The following is a 22,993-nucleotide window of genomic DNA, read 5'->3' on the forward strand; positions in this document are numbered from 1 at the left end:
GAACGTGGGGCCGCGCCGCCCTCGCCCGCCCCCGGCACCGCCCCGTCCTGTCGCCGCGGCGACGTGGTGTCCGGCGGCGGCGGCGAGGCGGCAGCGGGGCGCAGGGATGTGGCTGGCGCTGGCGGCGGCGCTGCTGGCGGCGGCGGCGGCGCAGTACGAGCGCTACAGCTTCCGCAGCTTCCCGCGGGACGAGCTGATGCCGCTCGAGTCCGCCTACCGCTACGGCCTCGACCAGTACAGCACCGAGAACTGGCCCGAGAGCGTCAGCTACCTGGAAGTGAGCGTGCGGCTCTACCGCCTGCTGCGCGACAGCGAGGCCTTCTGCCACCGCAACTGCACCGCCGCCGCGCCGCCCCCGGCCCCCGCGGTCGGCGGCGGCGGGGCGCTGGCCGAGCTGCGCCTGGTGGCCGCGGTGCTGCGGCGGGCGCAGTGCCTGCGGCGCTGCAAGCAGGGGCTGCCCGCCTTCCGGCAGGCGCAGCCCAGCCGCGACCTCCTCGACGACTTCCAGCGCCGCGAGCCCTACAAGTACCTGCAGTTCGCCTACTTCAAGGTACGGCGCGGCCCTGCCGCCTCCCTGCCTCCTCCGGTGCCCTTCCCCGGCCCCGCGGCGGGGGGGCTGCGTGCAAAGGCGGGGCTTGCCCCCGCGAGGAAATGGCACGTGTCATCGGCACGGGGCGCCTCGGCGGTGTTTCTCTCGGCGAAATCTTCGCTGGCGCTGGCTGACCCGCCGCTGAAGCGGGCCTCTTTGCGGGGCATCGCGGCGGGCACGGACGGCTCGGCGGATCCCTGCGGGCCACCGGCTGCCGTAGGTGCCCCGTTAGGGCGCCCGAGGCTTGAGAAACGCCCCGTCCTACCTACTTACAGCCCAGTCTTCAGGGCAGCTTATCTTAGCCCATAGCCCGTCGTGTCATCCCCTCTCACCTCTTCCAGACCACTTGAGCCTCAAACGCCTATCAGCCCCGCTCTGTTTCTCCTCCTTGCCCTCCTCCATGCTCTCCCCAGCTGGGGCTCCCTCCCTCCCAGGGTGCCGGCCCTGCGCATCCTCATCTGCCCGGCAGATCTTTCAGCCTGTTCCTTCCACCCCCCTTTTTGCATAATCCATCCTGGACCAGCTCATGCCTTGTCTTTGCACCTACTTGCCCGCATGGTACCATCCTGACCTTCACTAGTTTTTCCACAACTCATCCAGCAGATCCCCTAAAGTAGCTTCCAGTCCTTCCCAAATCCCCAGCCACCAGATCCTGCTTCTTTATGTCATAGTTGTGCGTACCCCTGGCCTTCTTGCCTTTCCGTCTGCCTTAATTTCTCCTAACCTGCTTTAAAACCTTTTCAAACGCTTCATGTCACTGCTATGCTGCAGCTCGCTGCACTGCCTCCTCTCCCTCAGCTTGTCCAACCTCCTCACACTCGCTCTCTTCTCTTCCAGTTCTTTCAAGTGCAGTCGTCCCCAACATGGGACTTACAGGTAACACGGTGCCTACGAAACTCCAATTTTGTTACAGCTGCAGGAGAAGAAAAAGCTAAAATCGACTTTTGAAGTATGATACTAATGCTAGCCCTGGAATAGTATTTACTTTTTTCCTCTAAGGTCAGCCAAGACTGGGGACATCTCTTTTACCGGATTTCATCATGTATTTCTAGCTTCTCATCCTCCTGTCCAGCATCTGGTTCACAGCTTTCTCACTCCTTTCTCATTTTCATCTTTCGTTATTCTCTAAATGAAGGTCCCTCCTTCATTCCATGCCCTCAGTCCTGCAGTTACTTGCATTTCAAATAAATGGGACAGCTGGGGGGAGAGGAGGGGGTAAACAAGCCTGAATTGTTTGGTTTGGTTAGATTGTTTCTTTCATTTAGGGAGTCCCTCCCAGTATATCACAGTATTCATTATATAGGGTTGTATACTTGTGTGTTCCTTTTAAGATTGCTGCTTGAAAACACACTTTTTATTAACTGTTGCTATGTCTTCCTTATAGGACACTTTTTTTTTAAGTAAAAGTAAGTGTAAATCCATGTAAAGTTTAAATCTTTTCCCCAAGTTACCTAAGCTAAAGCAAGGAAACGTGCTCTCATGCAACAGTAAGTGTCTATATGCACAATATTACATGGGCATAATTCGGTGCATTTAAAGTCATCTCTAAGACTGTACTGAAAAACTTACCTAAAGCCTCGGCACACAGGTTAGAGAACAGAAGACATTAAACAAGGAGCATTTCTTTCGAACAACGGAATGGGCAGTCACTTTCGTAATTATCAGATCAGTATACAGATACCAACATGACATCATCTCCAATGTTTCCATTTATTGCCCTGCTTATTTTAACTGTCCATTCCTCTGGTGGTATGTACAAAGTTTGCAATGTATGTATCACGTCAATAATGTTTTTGGAAGAAAAATTTTTCCTACTTACTGTTTCTGATACAGTTTAGTAACTGGCAGGTGTGAATGCAAAAGGGAAATTGGAGAAAATAACTCGCCCCCTTTGAACTGCTTTTTGATCACATTTGCAGTAGGTTTGTGAGGTGCAGTTTGCCATTTCTCTCTCCAGCATCTGTTATTTAAAATCTCCATTGCTGAGCTCTTCTCTCTCGCTTGGAGAGTTCTGAATGGGTTCGGCGTACGAGGGATTTTGCAGATACAAGCCGCTACGTACAGAGGGATTTTCCTGGCTGCTGGTTTCCTGAAGAAGCAATGTCAGGGTTTTTTTTCCGTAACATCATTTACCATGTCGGAAAAAGGGGGTGGGAAATGGTTTTTGTAATTTTTTTAGGGTGACCATGTATTTATTCAGGTGTGTTCAACAGTTAAATTTTGCCACGTCTTAGATCCTGGGAGCAGATGTTTCTGTGCTGCTGCTTGTTCCTCTGGAGGGCCGTCTTTCTCAAGGCCGCTGAGTCTACTTAAGAATGTGTTTCTACAATTTTTTTTTTTTAAACCAAGGGTAAATCACGGACTAAGCAAAAATGAAATACCCGTCAGCCTACCAGCAAATAACGTTAAAGCATAAAGCACAAGAGATATTAGGCATTTGACGAAAGTGCAGCTGAGATTCGCCTTTGCATTTAGCAACGTCTGGGCTGCCTGGAAGTGCATAGTTCTGGGACAGCCAGGAAGTGCAGCTGGCATCGTTCCAGCGCCTTGACACTTATAGCAGCACAGCAGCAAGAGCAAATGTTAGGGCTGAAATATTTCAGTGGTGTAATAGTCTCTCAAATTTCTTTTTGAAATGAAGGAGCACTTTTTATGGATACAAATGGAGGAGTGCATGCACGTACATGCTGGTGATTCTTGCTCATAGTTTTATATGTATGTTTCCATAAGCTATTTCGGATGTTAGATGGAACTCTATATCTCCTACACATGCGTACACTATCTGGACATGTTGATCTGGATCTTCTTTTACAAGAGAAAAGGTTTTAATATTTCACAAATACGTAAAGCTTTCTCTCTCTCTCTCTCTCTCTCTCTACATAAATATATGCTCTCTAGATTTATGTATATATAGAGGCACACAAATGTAGAAGCACATACGCATTTGGCACATACCTAGTTGTAAATGAGGAACACATCCTTGGCAAAGTATCTCTGATGGAGATTAAAGTTTGCAGTTTGGTTAGTTTAAAAATGCATGCAGAAAATCATATAATGTATTAGGACGCAATTGCTGAGCAATAACTGCTGTTTGCTGGAAGTTCATAACATCATCAAGGAGTTGTATTCCTGTACTATTGTCCCCTATGCTGCTGGGCAAATAAGCTACATAAACACCATGAAAACGTGGTAAGTGATGACTCCCACCCGGTATCTACGGGTTAACATCAGTAATTGCTGTGTGATTTATCCTGCACAGGAGCAGCAGTATAATGTTGTGCCTTGACAGCTTTACGAGCAAGCAGTGGAGATGGAAGAGGAAAAAAGTATTCTATTTCTAATCATCATCTATACTATGTGCAGTAATCATAGACTTTTTAAAGGAAAACCAGAATGAAATGTTCACAGTGGTGCATGCAGTAGTAAAACTGAGAAGCATACTATCCGATTTACCATACCATTGTATCCGCTGAGACTCTGGTTTCAGTAGAAGTAAGTGTGGGAATACAGAGACTGCAGGAAAGTTCATTGACAAAAACTGGAAACTTTGAAGCGGCTTTTTCATTTAACCTTTATTTCCTCTTCCTCCTTCCCCCAATCCCTGTTTAGGCTAATAACCTTCCAAAAGCTATTGCAGCAGCTCACACATTTCTTCTGAAGCATCCAGATGATGAAATGATGCAAAGAAATATGGCCTACTATAAGACCATGCCTGATGCTGAGGAGCATATTAAAGACTTGGAAACAAAACCCTATGAGGTATACTTTTGATTCATAGTCTTCTGGAACTTTGGAACTTTTGTATTACTTGCGTTATAGTGTGAGATTCAAGGATCTCATTTGCTTACATATTCTCAGGTCTTACTCTGCTTTCACTCTTCCTGTCTTCCTCAGAGTCATCTCTGTTCTACCTTCTTCATGCATTCAGTATTTCTCACCTCTTGTGCTTTTCACTGCTCCATAAGTCTCAGCAAATCGTATACAACTAAGGAGGTGCATAGAGTTATTCAAATGTGTCAGTGCAGCAGCAGCACAGCTTAAAATATTTAAGATATTTAGTGTTCAGACTCCATTGAAAATCTCTGTCAAAATCTTTGCTTTAGAATCACACTGTTACCTCTGTCCAGCAGATTTTTCTGTTAATCTGAAATGGAATTACATACCCTACCAGTAAATATCTGGTAAAATCCTTTAATCATCTGTGTTTGTTGTCCTCATGTAAACTGAGTAACAGCTTATATAGTAAAAGAGGTCTCTGTATGTCTGAATTACTGTGTTTGAATCCTCATAATTCAAAAGAAAAGACATTTGGTACTCAAGGTACCAAAATTTACACACAGCTTTCCACAGATCAGTTACCACTAGTTTTCCTTCCTGCCTGTTTTTCAGAATCTCTTTGTCAGGGCTGTGAGAGCATACAACGGTGACAACTGGAGAACGTCCATCTCAGACATGGAACTGGCTCTTCCTGATTTCTTCAAAGCCCATGATGACTGTACAGCAGCCTGTGAAGGCTCCCGAGAGATCAAAGATTTTAAAGAGTTCTATCTCTCCATTGCAGGTGAGTGGTTAGGAAATGGTAAGGAAAAAAAGTGCTGGAAGTACACTTCAGTTTATCCTTACAATGAGTTAGCAAGTCCTCCTTCCTCAATTTGCAATGTGAAATGCACAGGCTGTTCCCTGCTCAGTTTGGGCCAATATGAGTTTATTAGAGTCACTAAAAACTGCTTCGATTCTGGTTTACCCTTCTTTTTCTATGTAATATATATGAGTGGGATGTCAGAACAGAGGGTTCTCACATTAACATGGAAATTAAGCATGTCAAAATAAAACAGATATGTAAATAGTAACAACTATTCCATCCAGCTAGCAACAGTTATCCAGTCAAATCTCTTGACTGTAATTTCAATATCAATTTGGCTGCCTTTGAGGCTCAATATTTAGCCTGCCTTCCAAAACCACTGCGTGGTTTCAGCATCACTGGTGATAATATCTCCTTTCTGATAAATATGACAAATTTCTGTTGCCTCTTTTTCATATGACCTACAGTACAGTTTTGCTAGCAGATACTTTTTTTCTTAAGCGTATAACTTTGAAAAATTCAGTGCTTTGCAAAGGAAGAGGGATACCACTTTTCGTGATTGTTGTCAAAATGGCACATACACATTTCTTATGCTCTTCAGTAGCGAAAGAAACGGGTCATTTTCTCAGATCTGTGGGCTCAGTGTTGCTGACAATATTTGTGTGGAGAATGCATGGCGGGTTTTTTTTTTCAATAGATTTCGAAACATGAAAAATGCAACAGAATTTCTAAGTTGCCAAAAGGAAAATCAGCCTAAGCTTTTGTCCTAAAGCCAACATGTGTGTTGTGGCGGGGGAAACTTTTGTGAAATAAGTTGATATAAGAACAGCTCCACAGTATCTCGATGTGGAGTCAGTGTCCACCTGTACAGCTAACATGGAATAGCTACTGCAGGCTATTCCCCAAGCCTTACTTTACTTGTAGGCAAAGCAGGCAGGTGTCTAGGACACCAGACAAGAGGTGGAGGTCACATCACAGTCAGCAAAGCATGAACACAGGCTTTCTCCTCAAGTAGCCCAGAGCCCTGACATCCAGATAATTCCTTAGCCCTTGTAAAGAGTAGCCATGGCTCCTCTGCTGTGTCCATTCCCAGCTGCGCTTGGCACTTGCCATCACCCTTCCTTTTCCTGCTTCGAATGAAAGGACAATTCCAGCAGTAATGGTGGGAAGGAGATGTAGCGTACCACATGATGTCATCAGGGCCACATGTATTTTAAATATTTTATCTTCATCCGTGAGGTAAGAAAATTCAAATTTACTTGCAGTGCTGAAAAACTTCAGCTGAACTGTGCTGTTGCTCCAGGAAAATACATCCTGCCTCCAAGGTTTTTACTGTAGAAGGTAGATGAAGCAGAAAATGTTAAGCAGAAATATGTGGTGATTGCATTAGGTACACATTTATCACTGAACAATCAGTTATGTTTGGAAGCCAGCTGTCTTCATTGCACAGGGTCGCTCCACTGAGGAACTCATGGCTCTGGCTCTAAATGCTGGCTGGAAGTTCACACTACTGTGTTTGGAGACTCCAGTGCTCTTGTAAAAGCCAGGTCTAGTAATTTCATTTGGCCAGACACTGTCAGTTAGCTTCAGTGCTCTTCATGTTAGGAGTCATCAGAGATAAAAACAGGGGAAGGAGCCTTTGTTCTTCTGCTGCTTTTGCCAGTGACTTGCTGCATAACCTTAGATTACTTGCTTAACCTATCAAACGTGGCTAACAGGGAAACCAAGGCTTTGAAATATTTCTTAGGTGTTGTTGCTTAATGTTATTTGTCCTGGAAAGTCTTGGAATTTCTCTGATGGAAGGTTTTCTAGGAATGTGTTTTCTTGAAGATAAGATCACCTCTAGTCCTATCGCATTATATGAAGCTTTTGTAGACTGTAGACTGAGCTTGAAGTTCAAACTTTTCTGGATGAAAGTTGTTCTGTAGTGAGCAGCATATTTGTGTCAGTCTTCCCCTTCAGAACATACAAATTTTGACAAATGCCGCCGTCCCTGGAGAGTTACTTTGCAATTACCCTGTGTCTTTCTCTGCGACATTGTTGTACTCAGCAGTGTGTGGACCTTAATTATGCAATAATTTAACGAAATTGCAAAGACTATCAAACATTAAAAAATAGCACTGTTAAGTTCACATGAAATAATGTGGTACTCCATGATACTTCATAAAAAACCTACAACCACAAACTGCCTGTAGGTGTCAGTGAAACATAACTATTAGTTCTCTTGGATTGCAGTTTTGATATGTTTGAAATCCAGACCCTAATGACTTTTACAGAAGGGCTGAGTATCAGCACTTGATATGTACTTCAGATGGAATTATAGATGCCAAGCCTCAGCTGCATAGGACCCAGGAGAGCTTTACAAGCCCAAATTTTAATGGGTAGCTAGTGGGAGGGGTTATAATAATTCACTGTGCTCTATCCGTTTCCTGTATTGTTGTCTTCTTCCTTCTAGATCATTATATTGAAGTCCTTGCATGCAAAGTGCAGTGCGAGAGTAATCTGACACCCATTATAGGAGGCTTTGTTGTCGAGAAATTTGTGGCAACCATGTACCATTACTTACAGTTTGCCTATTATAAATGTAAGTAGTGATTTGATGTGCTTAAATAACATTTAGATAATGTGCAAAAGTTTCCTTGAGAGTCTTTTCCCTCTAGTAGTAGTAGCCTCCAGAATCTGCATATTAACCTTTTCTGGGACTTTCACGAGACATCTGGGGTCTTTTTCTTGCTGTATAGCTGCAGTTAACAGACATGTGAGATAAACATATGTATGCCTCCCCTGCTCATAAAATTATCCATGACAAAATAAATTGCTGAACATAAGTCCCATAATGGCTGGATTCTGCCCAGGCCAAGCCCCTCCATTTTCAGATATGCTTGGTTGTGATGGGTCTCTACTTGGGTGTCAGAAAAATGAAATGGTTACTGAGTAAGTGTGATCTGATGTATCACATTGTCCATCATTCTTTATGATACCCACTGCCAGCACAAGTTACTTATCCCTTTCATAGCTTTATATAAACGGTAAAATTTCATCATGTGTATTTTAGATGTTTAAATGAGCTCTTCTGCCTTTTTGAAGTAGTTTGTAATATGACACCTTAGGGTAAACAGTGTCAGCCACTTCCTACACACTGGATTATGCCCATGCAATAACACAGACTCATTTTGTAGATCTGTGTGGTGACACTGGTACAAAAAAAACCCCATGGTGGTCAAGCTTTTAGGCCCACGTGGTTTGTAAACAGCTGAATGTATAGCTCTAACAAGAACTTTTTTTTAACTTCCATATCATTCAGTTAGAGAGAAGGAAAAACTGTGATTTCAAGGCAGCACTTTGAACATAACATGAGCCATTGAATGAATACTCAGTTCTTGATTTACTATTCAGAATTTCTTCCACAGAGAAACCTACAGAGTATCTCATACCGTTGTCTCTTTTCCTAGTGGATTCCCGTAATCTCATTAGAATGGAGGCACATGGGGTTAAATGGGTTTTGAAGGAAGAGGGGACCACTTAACCCAAATGATAGTGTGCTGGTGCTCAGTGATTACACGTTTGATAGGTAAAACGTTCAGTGAATTTTGTGGTTTCATGAGGAGGTACCCGCACTGTGAAGAACACATATTGCCCTTACTGCCATTCCTATGGGCTCTAACATCAAAAGGAAGAATTAGCCAGCTGTGTAGACCCAAGCTATTAATGACTTTTGCATATGTTGTTTGACTACTCCTTTCACACATTCACTCTTCCCCCTCTTGGTCGATTCTAGTAACACAAAGGATGGGGGGGGGGGTTGTTTTGTTTGGGGCGGGGTGGGAGGCAGTTGTGTGGTTTTTTTAAGAAACACCACAATGGGAGTCACCAAACTATGGGTCAATACTTTACTGATATTGGAATACCTGGGTGGGACTTTTGGTTAGGATTTTCATAGAAAACCATCGTGGGAATATAATGATTTAGAAAATGATCATCAATGTTGATAGTAAGTTATGTCCGTTTTGCCTAAGAGGAAGATAGCTCTTAGGGCAGCCAAGCACCCCTATTGCTCTTGTGCATGACCTGATGCTTATAGCCATAAACTTGTGTTGTGTCACATATTGCAAAACTGGTAAGCAGTCCCCACTTTTGAATCTGTGGCCTTTCATGGTTCAGAACAGAAAAATAGCATGTTCTTTCTGGGAAGCAATTGTTTGCTTATTTTTTTAGTGAAGCTGGTGGGGAGGTGGAAAATGGGTCCTATTTCCATCTGAGTTTTTCTGGGCTTAGATAAGAAAAGGAATTCTGTCCTTTCTGTTCATTTACCTTGTCTGTTTCTTTTTGTTTGTTTTTTTTCTGCTTTTATTCATTAGTGAATGACATGAAGAATGCAGCCTCTTGTGCTGCTAGTTACCTTCTGTTTGACCAAAAAGATGAAGTAATGAAACAGAACATGGTCTATTATCAATACCATAAAGACAAATGGGGACTCAAGGAAGAAGATTTTCAGCCCAGATCGGTAGGTAAATGATTCAAAATGCCTTCTGAGCACATTCAGATATTTCCCTGGAAATCAGTGAGTTAGAAGCTGTAAAAAATGGGAATTATCTAGTTATCTAGTTAACTCCAGTATCTGGAGTTAAAAACAACTGTTTTATTAAAACCATATAGAAAGTTGTGCACAGAAATGTACTGTGTAATATCATAATAGTTCTTCCCTTTATGCTGAAATATGCTGCAATATAATGAGTAAATTCTCACTGGTCCTTGTCTGCCACTTAGGTATGTTTGTGTCCTTATCTACCCAGATTAATAAAACAGCTGGCCGCTGAAATCTCCTGATTGAAAGATCACTCCAGTCATACATGGGCTTATGTCAGTCACTCGTTATTTGCCAAGAGGTAGTTGCTCACCTCCTTGTTATTTCAGGTTCTGTTGGCATTGGAATGTGTCTGGATATAATAACACCAGCTAAACCCACTTTCCACTTACTCCATTTAGAACAAAGCTGGGTGGATGAGGACAGAAAATGCAAAAAAGGCTTACAGCCATATTGCACCTAATTATCCAAGTTAGAATACTAATTTGATGAGTACTCACTTTTCTTCCTCTCAGGCCAGCCATCTCAAGTCAAAAATACCACTCCATTTGAGTTAAATGCTTTTTCTCTGTGGACAGTTGTTGATTTAGGTGCAAGACTTGCCTTATCTGCACACTGGAAACCAAAGTCTGCACTGCAGGGCTGACAGAGACTGCATACAGTGAAAAATCATTTGGTACTTTCAGGCCGTAGCAGTGAGTCTGAACTTGCATGGGAAAGGGACCACTCGGATGTCACTGCTCTTCAGAGTAGAACTGCACTTTGTAGCCATACTGGAGACAATGCTTGACGGTGGTGTGAGTGAGGGATTTAGCAACAGTATGAAAAATCAAACCACGAGCAGATTTGGCATACGTGTGCAGGAAAGACAGAACAAGGTCCCTACACCTTAACTCTGGATGTTTCATTGATAACTTCTCAGGATTTGGGGATTACAGATAATTTAATTTTTAAATATAAAATATTAAATGCACACAGCTGTAATTTCTTGAACTTTGATCCATCTAAATAGGAACAGAAGTTGCTTGCTGTCCTAGTTGCCACAAAAAACATAATGTCTCTGGTTTATTTTCACAAAGTGGTAGAAAGGGTGACAGCAGCATTTGGCTCTGGCACTAAGCTTTGGGTGTCCTTGTGAAAGAGGAAGACTCTCCTGTTCTTTGCCCCTGAAAGAGTTAAATGGGATAAGCAAATTAGATTGGCAGTGTTCACAAATATAGGGGTAGCTGACTATGAGTTAAACTGTGCTGCCCAGGCAAACAACCTGAGGAAGTGAGGAGGGACAGATGGATGACCAAGCAGAATAATCCTACCCCGGACTCAGGCTGGGGTAGTGAGTCAGTGTGATGCAAAATAGCTCAGCGTCTCCTTTTGCCAGAACTGCCCACTGCCATGCAGCAGTACACAGGGAGACAGAGGCTTTCTCACATCCAAAGCCCGCTGGAATGTAGGCACAGGCTGTTGCTGAGCTCTGGCAGTCTCATTCCTTTATTCTCAGGCCAGCCAATGCTTTGAAACATGAGAAAGAGGGGAGTGCTTTGTTCTTCTCAAACCAGTGGTGCTTATGGTTAGAAGGATCCATGGAAGACTTTGGACACGCTGCTTGCTGTTCTGCTGTTTCCTTTTTCAAACGTTTTAACCCCACTTTCCCAGGATCTGCCTTCTACCGAGTCTAGATCTAGTTTCACTGGAATAGTTTCAAATACATGTGATGACACTTCCTTGTCTTGCTGTCCTAAAATAACATAGAAATTTGGGGTTTTTTTGTTAGGATGCAGTTCGATACCACAACATAACCACACTCCAGTTGGAAATGTATGAATTTGCAAAGCAGCATGTGATGGATGATGATGAGGTGAGTTTTCTAGAGAGAAAGTTGTAGTCAAAAAACCTAGCAATCATATTAAAGTGAAGATGATATATAGATAGAATTCTGGGACTCATCTAATATGGAAAAATCTCCTTGTCGCCTTGACCAATTTATTGTAATTTTTTTATTTTGTAAATCAAGATAAGAAGCAAATCCAAAGACCTTTAGATGACTCATGTACCATTTAAAAGAATATGGGGCAGTATCACTGTTAACACAACCGTAAATATAGTCTGCTCAGACAAAAAAATCAATCCACTTTGCAAGCTGTAACACCAGGGGGCACAAAAGTAGTCTATATATATCTAAACCAAACATTTTTCTGTTTTTTTTTTCTCCTGAAACCTAGTTTAAACTAGATTTAAAAATCTGTGTAATTTTGTCGAGAAGTAACCACCTAAATTGTAAGTTTTATCGAAGGGAAGTCCTGTTATCTGTTATTTCTTTCTGCACAGTAACATTTTGGTCACCCAGTCTTGCTTCTTAACTGCTTGGAATTCATGTCCAAATAACATATAATGACTACTATTAGATATGAAATATGTAATGTGGGTTTTTCTGTGCAGGAAAAATAGTTAAATTGTTGAAAGGATATTTCTTTGTCCTCCGCAGTTGAAATTAAAGCATAAATCATGGAGGCTTTGGGTTGTTTTTTGTTTTGTTTTCAGAACCTTTCATTTAAAAGTTTAAGAAATCTTCAGATATGGGAACAGTTCATTGCTGGTGTTGACAAAGAGCTATGCTGAATTACAGCATAGGGCAATATACTTGTAATGAGCACTGTTGAGGTGTTTTTAGTTATAATGGAAAAGAGAAAGATGTTTTATGTTATAAAATGAAATCACCTTTGCAATTTTTACATTATCCAGCACACAGGGAAAGAGTATTTTACAGTGGAGAAATAATAATATGTCTGTGCTGCCTTTCAGTATGCTAGTGACCTGAAAACAAGTCTATACATAAAATTCCATTGCAAGATTACTAGACGTTAGGAAGATTGAGAAGTCTTTCCATTGTGATAAAACTCTGTGAAAGACAGTTTAATAGGCTTGTTATAAGGTTAAGTTGAATGAGGACTGGTCTGTATTGATTTCCACCAGGGTATGTAAATACTTGCACACTTTTTTATATTCCCCAGTTGATTTGTGTAAACACTATGCTTTACCCATAATGTTTTCTTACGTTAGGCATAAACTTAATTTATGATTTTTTTCCTTCTTTCACATCTGCTCCTCTGAAACAAAGGGATGAGTAATTAAGGAAGGAGAGAAGCAGTCCATTGTGAGGGCCTTGAAGGGATTATGGAAACAATCTTCAGACTCGAGCACTGTGTATAGAATAAGCAAGTGTTCATCTGTTGGCATTCATTCCTGTAGCCCATTTCACAAGTGCAATAGCAAATGACCTTAGGTTCTGCAGGAGGGAAGTGCAATGGAAAGTAAGACTAAACTTTTGGGGAAGTGTCAGGGAAGCAGCATTACAGTGGGTTACATATTTGAGTTAAACAACCAAAATAACTGGGTCCACATGTATCCATATCCCACACTCTCATTGTACTAGAAAAGTTTCTTTTCCTCTCTCCCAGGGAAAAGCTGAAGGGCTTCTGTGCCACAGTTTACCAGGGCTGAAGAACCTGGGAGGGATGGAAGCCATCCATGCCTCTGGCTTGGCTCTGGCTTTTGGTAGTGAACTCATAAATCCCTGGCTAGCAGAACTTCTCCTTGGCTGCAGGAGCTTTCCAGGGTGTCCAGACAGAGCAGGAATAGCGCAAAGATAAAATAGCTACCTTGCAGTTTCTGCTATATGAGCAGGACCTGGTAGTATAAGTGTTTTTTTTTTTTTTAATATTTCTTCTGGCACAGATAGAAAAGTTTATTCTTTCAGAATGCTGAAAACTGATGAAAAACCCAGATAAGGTCTTACGGTAAAAGCTTTATTAAAGATTGCTAAGGATGAAGGCAACCTCTCTTTTTAGTGCACTCTGTTTATTTAAACCATGTGCTTCTTGGGCCACAGATCATGCCATTTGCGAGTTTTTGTGGTCCCTGTTTGCTGTCTGTATAGTTGCTTGTGGGCCAAAAATCCTATAATATAATCTGAGCAAAAAAATAATTTTCATTCCTTGAGTGAACTGTGGCAAAGCGAAAGGATCAGTATGGCAGAAGGATCTCTTCCTAGGTGAATATATCCTTATTCCTAAATGGTTCTGCTCACTTTATTTAGAATTTTCAGCATTCCCATGTCCCAGATCATCTGTGTGTCTTTTTAAATCCCATTAGCAAAGCAAGCGAGAACATGTGGCTTCTTGCAGTAATACATGGAACATGTAGTAATGATTTTTGCATATGTCACTACAAGAAATACTATCTTGTTCGCATTACTTTATTAATGTTTTTCCACAAGGATATGAAAAACTTTAGTTCAAACATTCAACATAGCAGAGGTGACAGAGAGTATTAGTGCCAACTTGCTACAAATTACTTTTTCTTAAAAGTAATTATTATTAAATATCCTTACAGAGTTTTCCACAGTGAAGTTAAAAGAACATTACACATGTCATCTTAGCTAGCCATGGATAATCATGCTTCTTGATTTCAGTTCAGATGTGTAACACACAAAGGCTGTAATACATAGAACTTCTAGTATTGCACAGGTTTAAATAGCAAAGTGAAATGCAGTTAAAAGCCAGATATGTAGCTAGTGCAGATATAACTTCAGCACTACGCTAATTATATGAGACAAGTTTCTGGCCCATAAATTCAGTGTTCTTGAAGATATTTTTCAGGGATAGCTTTACTTAGCTGTTCTAAAATGCAGAAGAAGCACAAGTATTTGGCTGCGATGATCCTACAATGTGAATTTTCTTTCAGTACTTAATCAGTAGGTGAAAAACCGTTGGCAGCTTTGACCCTCTTTTTGTGGAATCCTGCTCTTTTTATTTGTATACAAAGTGTGTGTCCGTTTGTACAATAGTTGAGGTTTAAGTGTTTCATTCCTGAGTGTGATGTAAAGGAGAGTAAGTGTTGAACTAATGTGACTGATGGAAGGAGAAGATATTAAATAGCATCAAGGCATGATGGCCCAGTAGATTACTGATAGCAAATAATAATCTGAATTCAGCCTGTTTTTCTGTTCAGAATTGCTAATAACATATTTTCAGCTATATTAACTCACTTTTCACATATGTTCAAATGATTTATACAAATGTGTTTCTGACTGCAAGTTGTAAAAGCAGACCTATAAACCCTGTCCTGCTTATGACCTCAGACCAACACAGCTACAATAGCACCACTGCACTGAAAACAGCTGGCGGCAGCTGTGTAAGAGCTAGTTAATAGGTAATTGTCATTGTTATGGTCCCTGTTCAATGCAGAAAGAAGAAAAGGAAACGTTTTATCATCTTCTTTTCCTACTGGAGATACCGCCCATGTGGCTGGCTCTCTTCAGAAGCTTCATGCTTTTCCCACTTGTTTTCTACCATTAGGAGTATGTGATGGTCAATGCTGTTTGTCCTTCCCTATAAACCACTTGCAACCACCAATGGCAGGATATCCCTGAGTTGCAGGTACTGAAATTAGGAGGACTTTTACCTGCCCAGATTTTCTTAAACTTCTATGTACAACATAAAGCAACAAAGACAGCATGGGTAGAGTGTAAAAACAAAGCCACCTGAAGGCTTCTCTTTTCAGTGCAATGGGAGCAATGTTTAAGTTGCTCTGAAAATAGACTGACTCATGTTTTATAGGAATTACAAAAATGTTAAGAGCAAAGCACATTTATTAGACTACTGTAAAATGTAATTGTAATCACTGCAGTGTACTGTGAACTCCCATGGTGTATGGGAAAATAACTTATATATTCAGAATAAACAATATAAAAAAGAAATGAAAAAATATTAAAGAAAAGTAGTTTAACATACATGTGAAGAACAATAAGCTTTTCTTAATATTTGAAAAAAAGCTAAAAGCATGTGACAGTGGGTCGCACTGCACACTAAGTATCTGAAAAATAAACAAGTTAAGGGCCAAATAGTTTTTCTCCGCAAAGAATTAAGGGATTTTTTTTCCCCTGCTAGAATGTGAGGAATGTCAAGCCTGGTCTTTACTGTTCATGGAGGATTCTAGGAGGGCTTTGAGGTGGTCACAGTGAACTCTCATATTCTCATTGAAATTTAGATCAAGGAACTTTTCCTTGATTGAAGGCTGAATAAACCTTTCAGCCGTCATGGCTGAGCCACTCGTTGACACAAATCTTACTATTATCCTAAAATAATATCCCCTCAAAGTATCACTGGTCAGTGGGCTGTATGGTATTGGTTTGCAGGCTGTATCAGGCCTGCAGAGGACACGTTCTCCACAGTGGGCCATATCAAACCTTTGTCTCCTTTCATGCTAAATGGCTGTTAGTCCTTGAAGCTAGATACACATTAGAAAAACAAACAAAACACAGTTTTTTCCATTAATCTAACTCCATGTCGCATCCCCAACTAGTTACTCAAATTTAAGAGAATCAAATTTGTTAGTGTCACTATTGAACAAGTCTCCAGTCATCGTGATCTTCCAACTTTAGCAAAGTCTGTTTTCTTGCTGTGAAGGACACCCAGGGACATTTTGTGGGATAAATATTTTCCTTTTGGGTCATAGATCATAAGGAAACAAACAAAGATCCAGCCAATTCTTCTGTATTCTTCTGTAATTCTTCTGCATGTATTGTCTGTTAAAGCTCGGTTTCTTGAATTAGTCAGGATAAAGACACTTTCTTATTCATTCAGTGATAATCAATCATGCTTTAAAGTGTGTCCCTAAAAATATTTTTTCTGTAGATCTTAATTCATTGTAGAACATTATTATTTTAATATTCTCTGATACTTCCCTGCAGAACAGACTAATACACTGCAGTGCATATGGAATCCCTGTACAAAATGTCATCAGCAAATCTGCATGGAAAGTATGGGTTATTGCAAGAAAACTATTTTTTCCAGAACTTTTCCAGACCACAGAGAGAAAGGACAGAAAAGATTGCAGTTGGAGGCAAGGATCTAGGGATGATTAATATTTGCTGAGCAGAAGGCAGTGCTGAGTTTTAGCAACCAAAGGAGAAGCATCTGGATCTGTCAGGGAGCGGTTCAACTGCTACTGATTGCTACTGTGTTTAAATGCTGCTGGCCAAAGAAAAGTTGGCCATCAGTCTCAAGTTTGCCATAACTGAGCTAGATATTGGTAACTTCTCCTCTTTGTTGTTTATTTAGTGATCTCCAAAGTACAGATGTTTTTTCCAAGAGGTTGTGTTTTGTGTGTGTGAATGCAGTATTTAATAGTGCATAAGGAAAGCTCAGCAACAATCCTTGGCCTAGTGTGTACCTCAGTCATGGATACTCAGCTTGAGGTGATAAGTGAGGAGGTCTGTATTTTTCCTCCTTTTTAGGATTTCTTTTTTCTAAGGCTCTAGCTTCACTTACAATAGCTGGTGCACTAGTTGCACTAGATGGGCTTAGGTAATACAGAATTGACCAAGAACTCTGCTTTAAAATTATTATTTATTGTAATCCACTTACATACCCTCTGTAAGACCTTCTTGAACTACTTATTGAGGTACAAAACTTGTTCTTTCTTTTTGTGCCTCTGTTCAGTTGTTAATCTAAGCCAAGGTGCTCAACTTGAATATCGAACAGATAATTGAAGACTCCAGTTGATCAGATCAGCTTGACTAATTCTTCCTACCACTGACACTGGTCTGGGAACCTTCCCCTGCCACCATATGATATGCTACCTCCCTTATTTCAGGCTATACCTGTTCCATCTTTTCCCATATATGTTTCCTGTCACTCCCACCTTCTGCTGACCATCCCTGGACTGGGAGAGGGATGAGGTCTGCAGTCCAAGGCTGCAGGACACTGGCTGCTGGCAGATCTGGTGTTTCTGCAGCACATGCACTTGGCCTTCAGCGCAAACCAGAAGGCAGTGACTGTGGACCATGGGCCGACACGCCAACGAGGAGGTGCTTCCCAGCATCTGACCAAGCCATCTACATGTGTATACTTACTTTCTAGTTGCCAGCTGCCTAACTGTCAGGGATGTACTGGCCTCACTGTACGCCCTCCTCTTCCCCAAGCTTAGTTGGACTTCACATACTGACTTATTAGCTGCCACCCAGCCTCCTAAATCATGCTGTGAGCCATATATTGCACAACCCTGATTTAAATCAGCGCTGTGTCTGAGCAGCATATTTATGTAACCTGCATTAGTACTGGATGGCTGTTGGCCCCTCTAGCAGAAAGAGTTATGGGTTTGCAGCTGTCTTTGTATGTAAAATTTGCTGTTCTTCCTAGTGATGTAGGACCCAAAGAACTTAGGAGACAACAGGAGGAACTATGTCTCACTCAGTCCTTATATTATATCACAGAATTGTGATATGATGATTTTCAGGCTCCAGGCATATGGCCCAGCACAAAGTTAGATATTTGTGAGCAGAAGGCTTTTTCCCTGGAATTAACACCTGTGAAATATTTGCTGACTTCAGTCATGCAAAATGCCTGATGCTGTGTCAAGTGAGTGCTAATGGGGCAAGGACAGTGATCAATGTAGTTATAGCTGTTAGTGTGATCAACTCTTCTGACGTAGCATTATCACCTTTTCATTAGGATGCCAACCACAATATCGACAACATGCAAATGTTTTACATTTCAATGGTGAGGCACAGGCAAAAATGTTTTAACTACAGGTTTTGTGTGTCTTTATAATCTGGTGTTTCTGCCTTTTCAAAAACAACCAAAACCCAGGCAATTTTTCAGTTGTATTACAGCATTTTTTCTGTATAGTTATTGCTTCAGCAAGTATTTTTTATTTTTGCCACATTTCAACCTTTCTTACTCCTCAGTACTTCTCATTAGACGAGAAAAGCTCTGTCATACCCACCTCTAGAGATCAATTCCAAACATTGGAGATTTCAGTCAGGTTTTTATTTCAAATACTCTTGCTTCTAAACATCATTTTCCATTTAAAAGTTGTTTTTTCACCTGTTTTTGGACTGGAAAACATGCCAAAAGAAAACACATGAACTCTGTCTGGATCATCATCTTTTGGATTACCCTACCTTTCTGATGAGCATGAAAATAATATGAAGTCAATTAAGTTCCTAGGTGGTTTAGTTATCAAAGGCACAGTATTGAAATGACCATGTCTTTATCATACTTCATTCTAGGTCATGCTATCAAATGTTTCTGCCCTTCACCCTGCCTCTCAGACTTTTACCATTTGAGGGTTGTCTTTGCAGATACACTGGAAAGAGAATTCCTTCTCAATATCTGTTACTCTTTTATTAAAATATGTCCTTGAGGTATAAAAGAATCTATCTGAATTAGACGTGAGACCTGCTAAAGTAGATACCTTTATTCCCAATTTCATAACTCTTCAGAGTTAGTGAGACCTGCCTGTTTGTAGTCCTTCAAAAGGCATCTAAATGCTTATGCATACAGATTTAGGAGCTGTGCTAGAATACCTGGACCTTACATTCTCTGTGGCTCTGTCTCTGTAATTCTAAAATGACATATAACTTACATAGTGGCTATTGGACCTAGTGGATATTTTCTTGCTGTGCATTTTGAAATGGTATTGAATTCCTCCCATAACTGGGCTCTTCAGGCAATCAAAATATTTTTAACAAAGGAAAACATACAGAAATGTTCAATTCCTGTTTTCCAATTGCCAGACTTCCTGCAACCAGGAGGACAAGTAGGGAATATGAAAATGCTGGCAATTTTTCTTGCATTTTTATGGAATTGGCTACTTAGATGTTTTGAACAAATTCAAAGCAAAATAAATTGCCATCCTTCTGGACTTGCTAAACCACTTCACAGTAATAAGAACTCAACAGTTCTTTAAGATGGAACTGTGAAACTGGGAACAAGAACAGCAGTGATTTCAGCCAGCTGTCCTCCCAGTTTTCTTTCTGTTTGCTTGGTTCTCCTTATTTCTCTCCTTGCTAATCACACTTCTGAAGAATGTGACCTTAATACTTTTAATTTTGTTGTATTCAAAATAAACAGAAATTCTCTATTTCTTCATATTATTTTCATTGATCACAAAAGTTTTTATGCTGTTTTCTCATCAGAACAGAAAACTATAGAATTTTGAGTCTCAAACTGCATATGCCTTGGAGGTGCAGTCTTCCTAGCATATACCATCCTAGATGGAAGATGAGCATCTAAGCGAAGATGATTTGCTTTCAACACAACTGTTATAAATTCTGATTATTTTAAACTTGAGAGTGAGTAAGAGCTGATCAGATTTTCCAGCAGAATATTTTTCTATCAGAAAGTGTTGATTTGTTTGGGAAGAAAAGCTAAATGACATCTTTTGACCTTTCTGGAACATAAGTTTATGTGGAAAAAGGATGGACAGGAAATTAGGAAAAAGCTCAGTTAAATTAAAACAGTTTAACAGAACACACTAGTTATTAGAATAAGAGGTTGGAAATTTAAAGCTAGGCATCTTCAATCACTTTACACCTCTCTTGCAGTTCAGCATTTGAGTTTCATCAAATGTGAAAATATGCAGAGACATTCCAACAGTGTCTCCCTTCTCTTAGGCAGTGTTGTTTCTGAACTGTGCATGGAGGGCAAATGGGAAAATATGAGTATTTCTGAGGGTGCAGGCAGATGTGCTGCTACATTCAATTTTGAATAGTTTGGGATGTTACTACTTCCTTTTTACCTAAGCTGACTTGTGTTCCTTCGGGTTGAAACCCTTTACGAGAAGTTGCAGTTCAGTTACTATAGCTTGGTTGAAGAGGCAGTAAATTCCAGCTGGTGGAGCAGTAACAACCCAAAATACTCAAGCTTGATTGCAGGAACACATTTGACTATGATATATGATATATGACTAGGTCAGGAGTAGTTTAAAGAATGAGAGTTGGATTGTTATGTTGGGTTGGTAGTCCATATTAGCAGGGTTGAGTTTATAAAATTACATCATAGGTCCCTCTGTATATCTGTAATTTTTCTGGTTTGAATTTAAAACCAAAGCATTTGTTTCCAATATGGAAAACATTCTAGTATTTCTGGTTCTTTATATTTTTGCTGCACTGAAGCATTGCATGTGAAAATTCGTGGGTTAGAGCAGACAGAGATACAAAGATAGTGTTCTACAGAAGACTTTTGCTTTGAATTTTTAGGCTTTCTAAAGGTCTTTAATGTTTTATCATATTCTAACAATTTCCTAATTTAACAGGCTTTTTCATCATTTATGCCTCTACTTTCTAAATTTGAGATTTTCACTGTCTATTTAAATGCCTGAAAAAGTGCAAGATTTGCTGTGAATTGTAACATTTCCTTCTTCTAAGGTCTGTATGTTGTTGCAAGTATGTGGGCTACCCCTGTATGGGCCATTTAATTACAGTTTAAAAGCTTGTTGTGCTAGCTTCTGTATGAAGTGTGACATAAAGACAATTAGTTTTACAGCTTATTACAGTTTATGCAGTTTATGTTTTGATTAAAATAGTTAAAATTTTTCCATTCCTTTTGAGGAAGAGAGTTAACGTATCTTGTTAATTTTAATCCTTTCTAGGGTGAAGTTGTGGAATTCCTTGATGAGCTGTTAGAAGTAGAGGAGAAGAATGAATCCTGATAAGTGAAGCTGTCATGAAGTATTTTACAAAAGCAAAGTGCTCCCTACTATTGTTTTTGGTTACCTGTAGTTCCAGTTAGATATACCTCAAAGCTGCTCCTTTAAGTGCCATCATGTGTCACAAGATCCACTCCTGAAAGATCACTGCCATGCTGCACTGACTCTTTCACGAGCTTTTCACTGTGCGTTTTCAGAATTGGTGCATATGGATTTTCCTCTTGAGCTTTCCTGCCTTACACAAACACAACGAAACAGACTGTTCATATTTTCTGGGCTAACAACTAAGATTCCTCATTTCAATGCTGTTCAATTAAGTTGTAACAGTATAGCTGAATTCTGAAGAACTTTCGTCAGAATATGAACTGAGGAAGATATAACAGTTCCTCTAGACTTTCTGAGCTATGTAATTGTATTATTTATATATGACATTTTTTCTATGATAAAGTGATAAAGTGTAGCAAATAAGAACTTATATATAGGTGAAAGAAGATGATTAACAAAGAACAGCTAGTGATCTTCTAAAAATTGCTTTAAGAATTCTGTATGTGGTTTTGATCTTTCTTAAAACTATATAAAATTCCATGATGTGAAACTGAGGTCACTTAGAAATGATGCAATAAATAAATCCTTCCTCCTACCAATTCTTACTCTTTCTGTGGAAACAAGTTGTGGTTCCTGTGTGAGGTAGGGCAAATCTTCTATAAAAAATTAATGGTTGATGTATTTATTATTCTCTTTTGTAGAAAAATAGTTTGCATGTTTTTTAGTCTGGTGGGACAATCTGCATACTTTTCACCCCCAAAATAAGTACAGGTGTGAAGTCTGAAGCAATTTTAAGTGGAATCATGAAAAATATTTGCATGCCAGTTCCTGACATTTTTATTGATTACAGGGCAGGGTCCTATAGAGAAATATTTTGGGTCCCAAAGACAGTGCATTAGAGAGGAACAGTGAATGAGTGCACAAGAGTACCGAAGAGCAGAAATCCCATTGACCTCAGAGGATCCAGGATTTCATCCTTTACTTTCCTGTCTTTCCTATCTAAAGACCAAGTCCTGCAAGTGGTTTCATCCTGCTTACATCAAGGGGAGACAAGAGCATTCAGTGCCTTTTCGTCTGAACCCTAATTGAGCTGAATAGAAGTGAATTATGAAAACAAAATCTGCTTTAGGGTTTTAAAAAGGCAAAACATGAACTTATGCTATCTTGCTGACTTGCTATTGCTATAGCTTACATATGCTCTACCTTTGAGTTGCTACAGACAAAAAGAAGGAAAATCCACAGGATCAACTATCCTCCAGTCTGTGATTACAATGGAACAATTTAAAATGTTAAATTGTGTATTAAAGATGTTTGCAGGATTTGATTTTTTTAAGTTTCTTTAGTATAACTCACAACTAATCCACTGAAATCAATAGGTGGGCCAAGTTTTTATTCTCAAACTGAAAATCTATCAAGAGCCTTTTAACTTTAGGAAATTTACCCAGCTTCACTTGCAGTTATGAGATCAGAATTTGGCTTGCTGTATGCCTTCAGCATACAGAGCATGTATCAGATTTCCTTACGCTTTTTGTTCCACATAATATTAGGACTCCATTTATTGTTATTTTATCTAGGAATTTAAATTTGCTTTTAAAATTTATAAGCAGATTATTATAAAACATCATTTACTTCACCCTGAAATATGCCTATTATAATATCCTGCTGCAGTAGCTTCTCTACTTTATCCCTAGTTTTCTCATGT

The 22,993-nt window shown here is 40.2% G+C and overlaps 1 protein-coding gene across 1 annotated transcript; it reads left to right on the plus strand.

Moving 5' to 3' along the window:
* The first annotated feature begins 14 nt into the window (after positions 1-14).
* On the plus strand, positions 15-21,886 carry CRTAP (cartilage associated protein). Its single transcript, XM_026101348.2, has 7 exons — positions 15-550; positions 4,199-4,348; positions 4,979-5,150; positions 7,627-7,755; positions 9,530-9,675; positions 11,528-11,611; positions 21,190-21,886. Exons 1-7 carry the CDS (start codon positions 107-109, stop codon positions 21,247-21,249), a joined length of 1,185 nt encoding a protein of 394 aa, XP_025957133.1. The 5' UTR covers positions 15-106; the 3' UTR covers positions 21,250-21,886.
* The last annotated feature ends 1,107 nt before the right edge of the window (positions 21,887-22,993 follow it).

Source organism: Dromaius novaehollandiae, chromosome 2 (genome assembly GCF_036370855.1).
Source record: "Dromaius novaehollandiae isolate bDroNov1 chromosome 2, bDroNov1.hap1, whole genome shotgun sequence".
NCBI classification, from domain to species: domain Eukaryota; kingdom Metazoa; phylum Chordata; class Aves; order Casuariiformes; family Dromaiidae; genus Dromaius; species Dromaius novaehollandiae.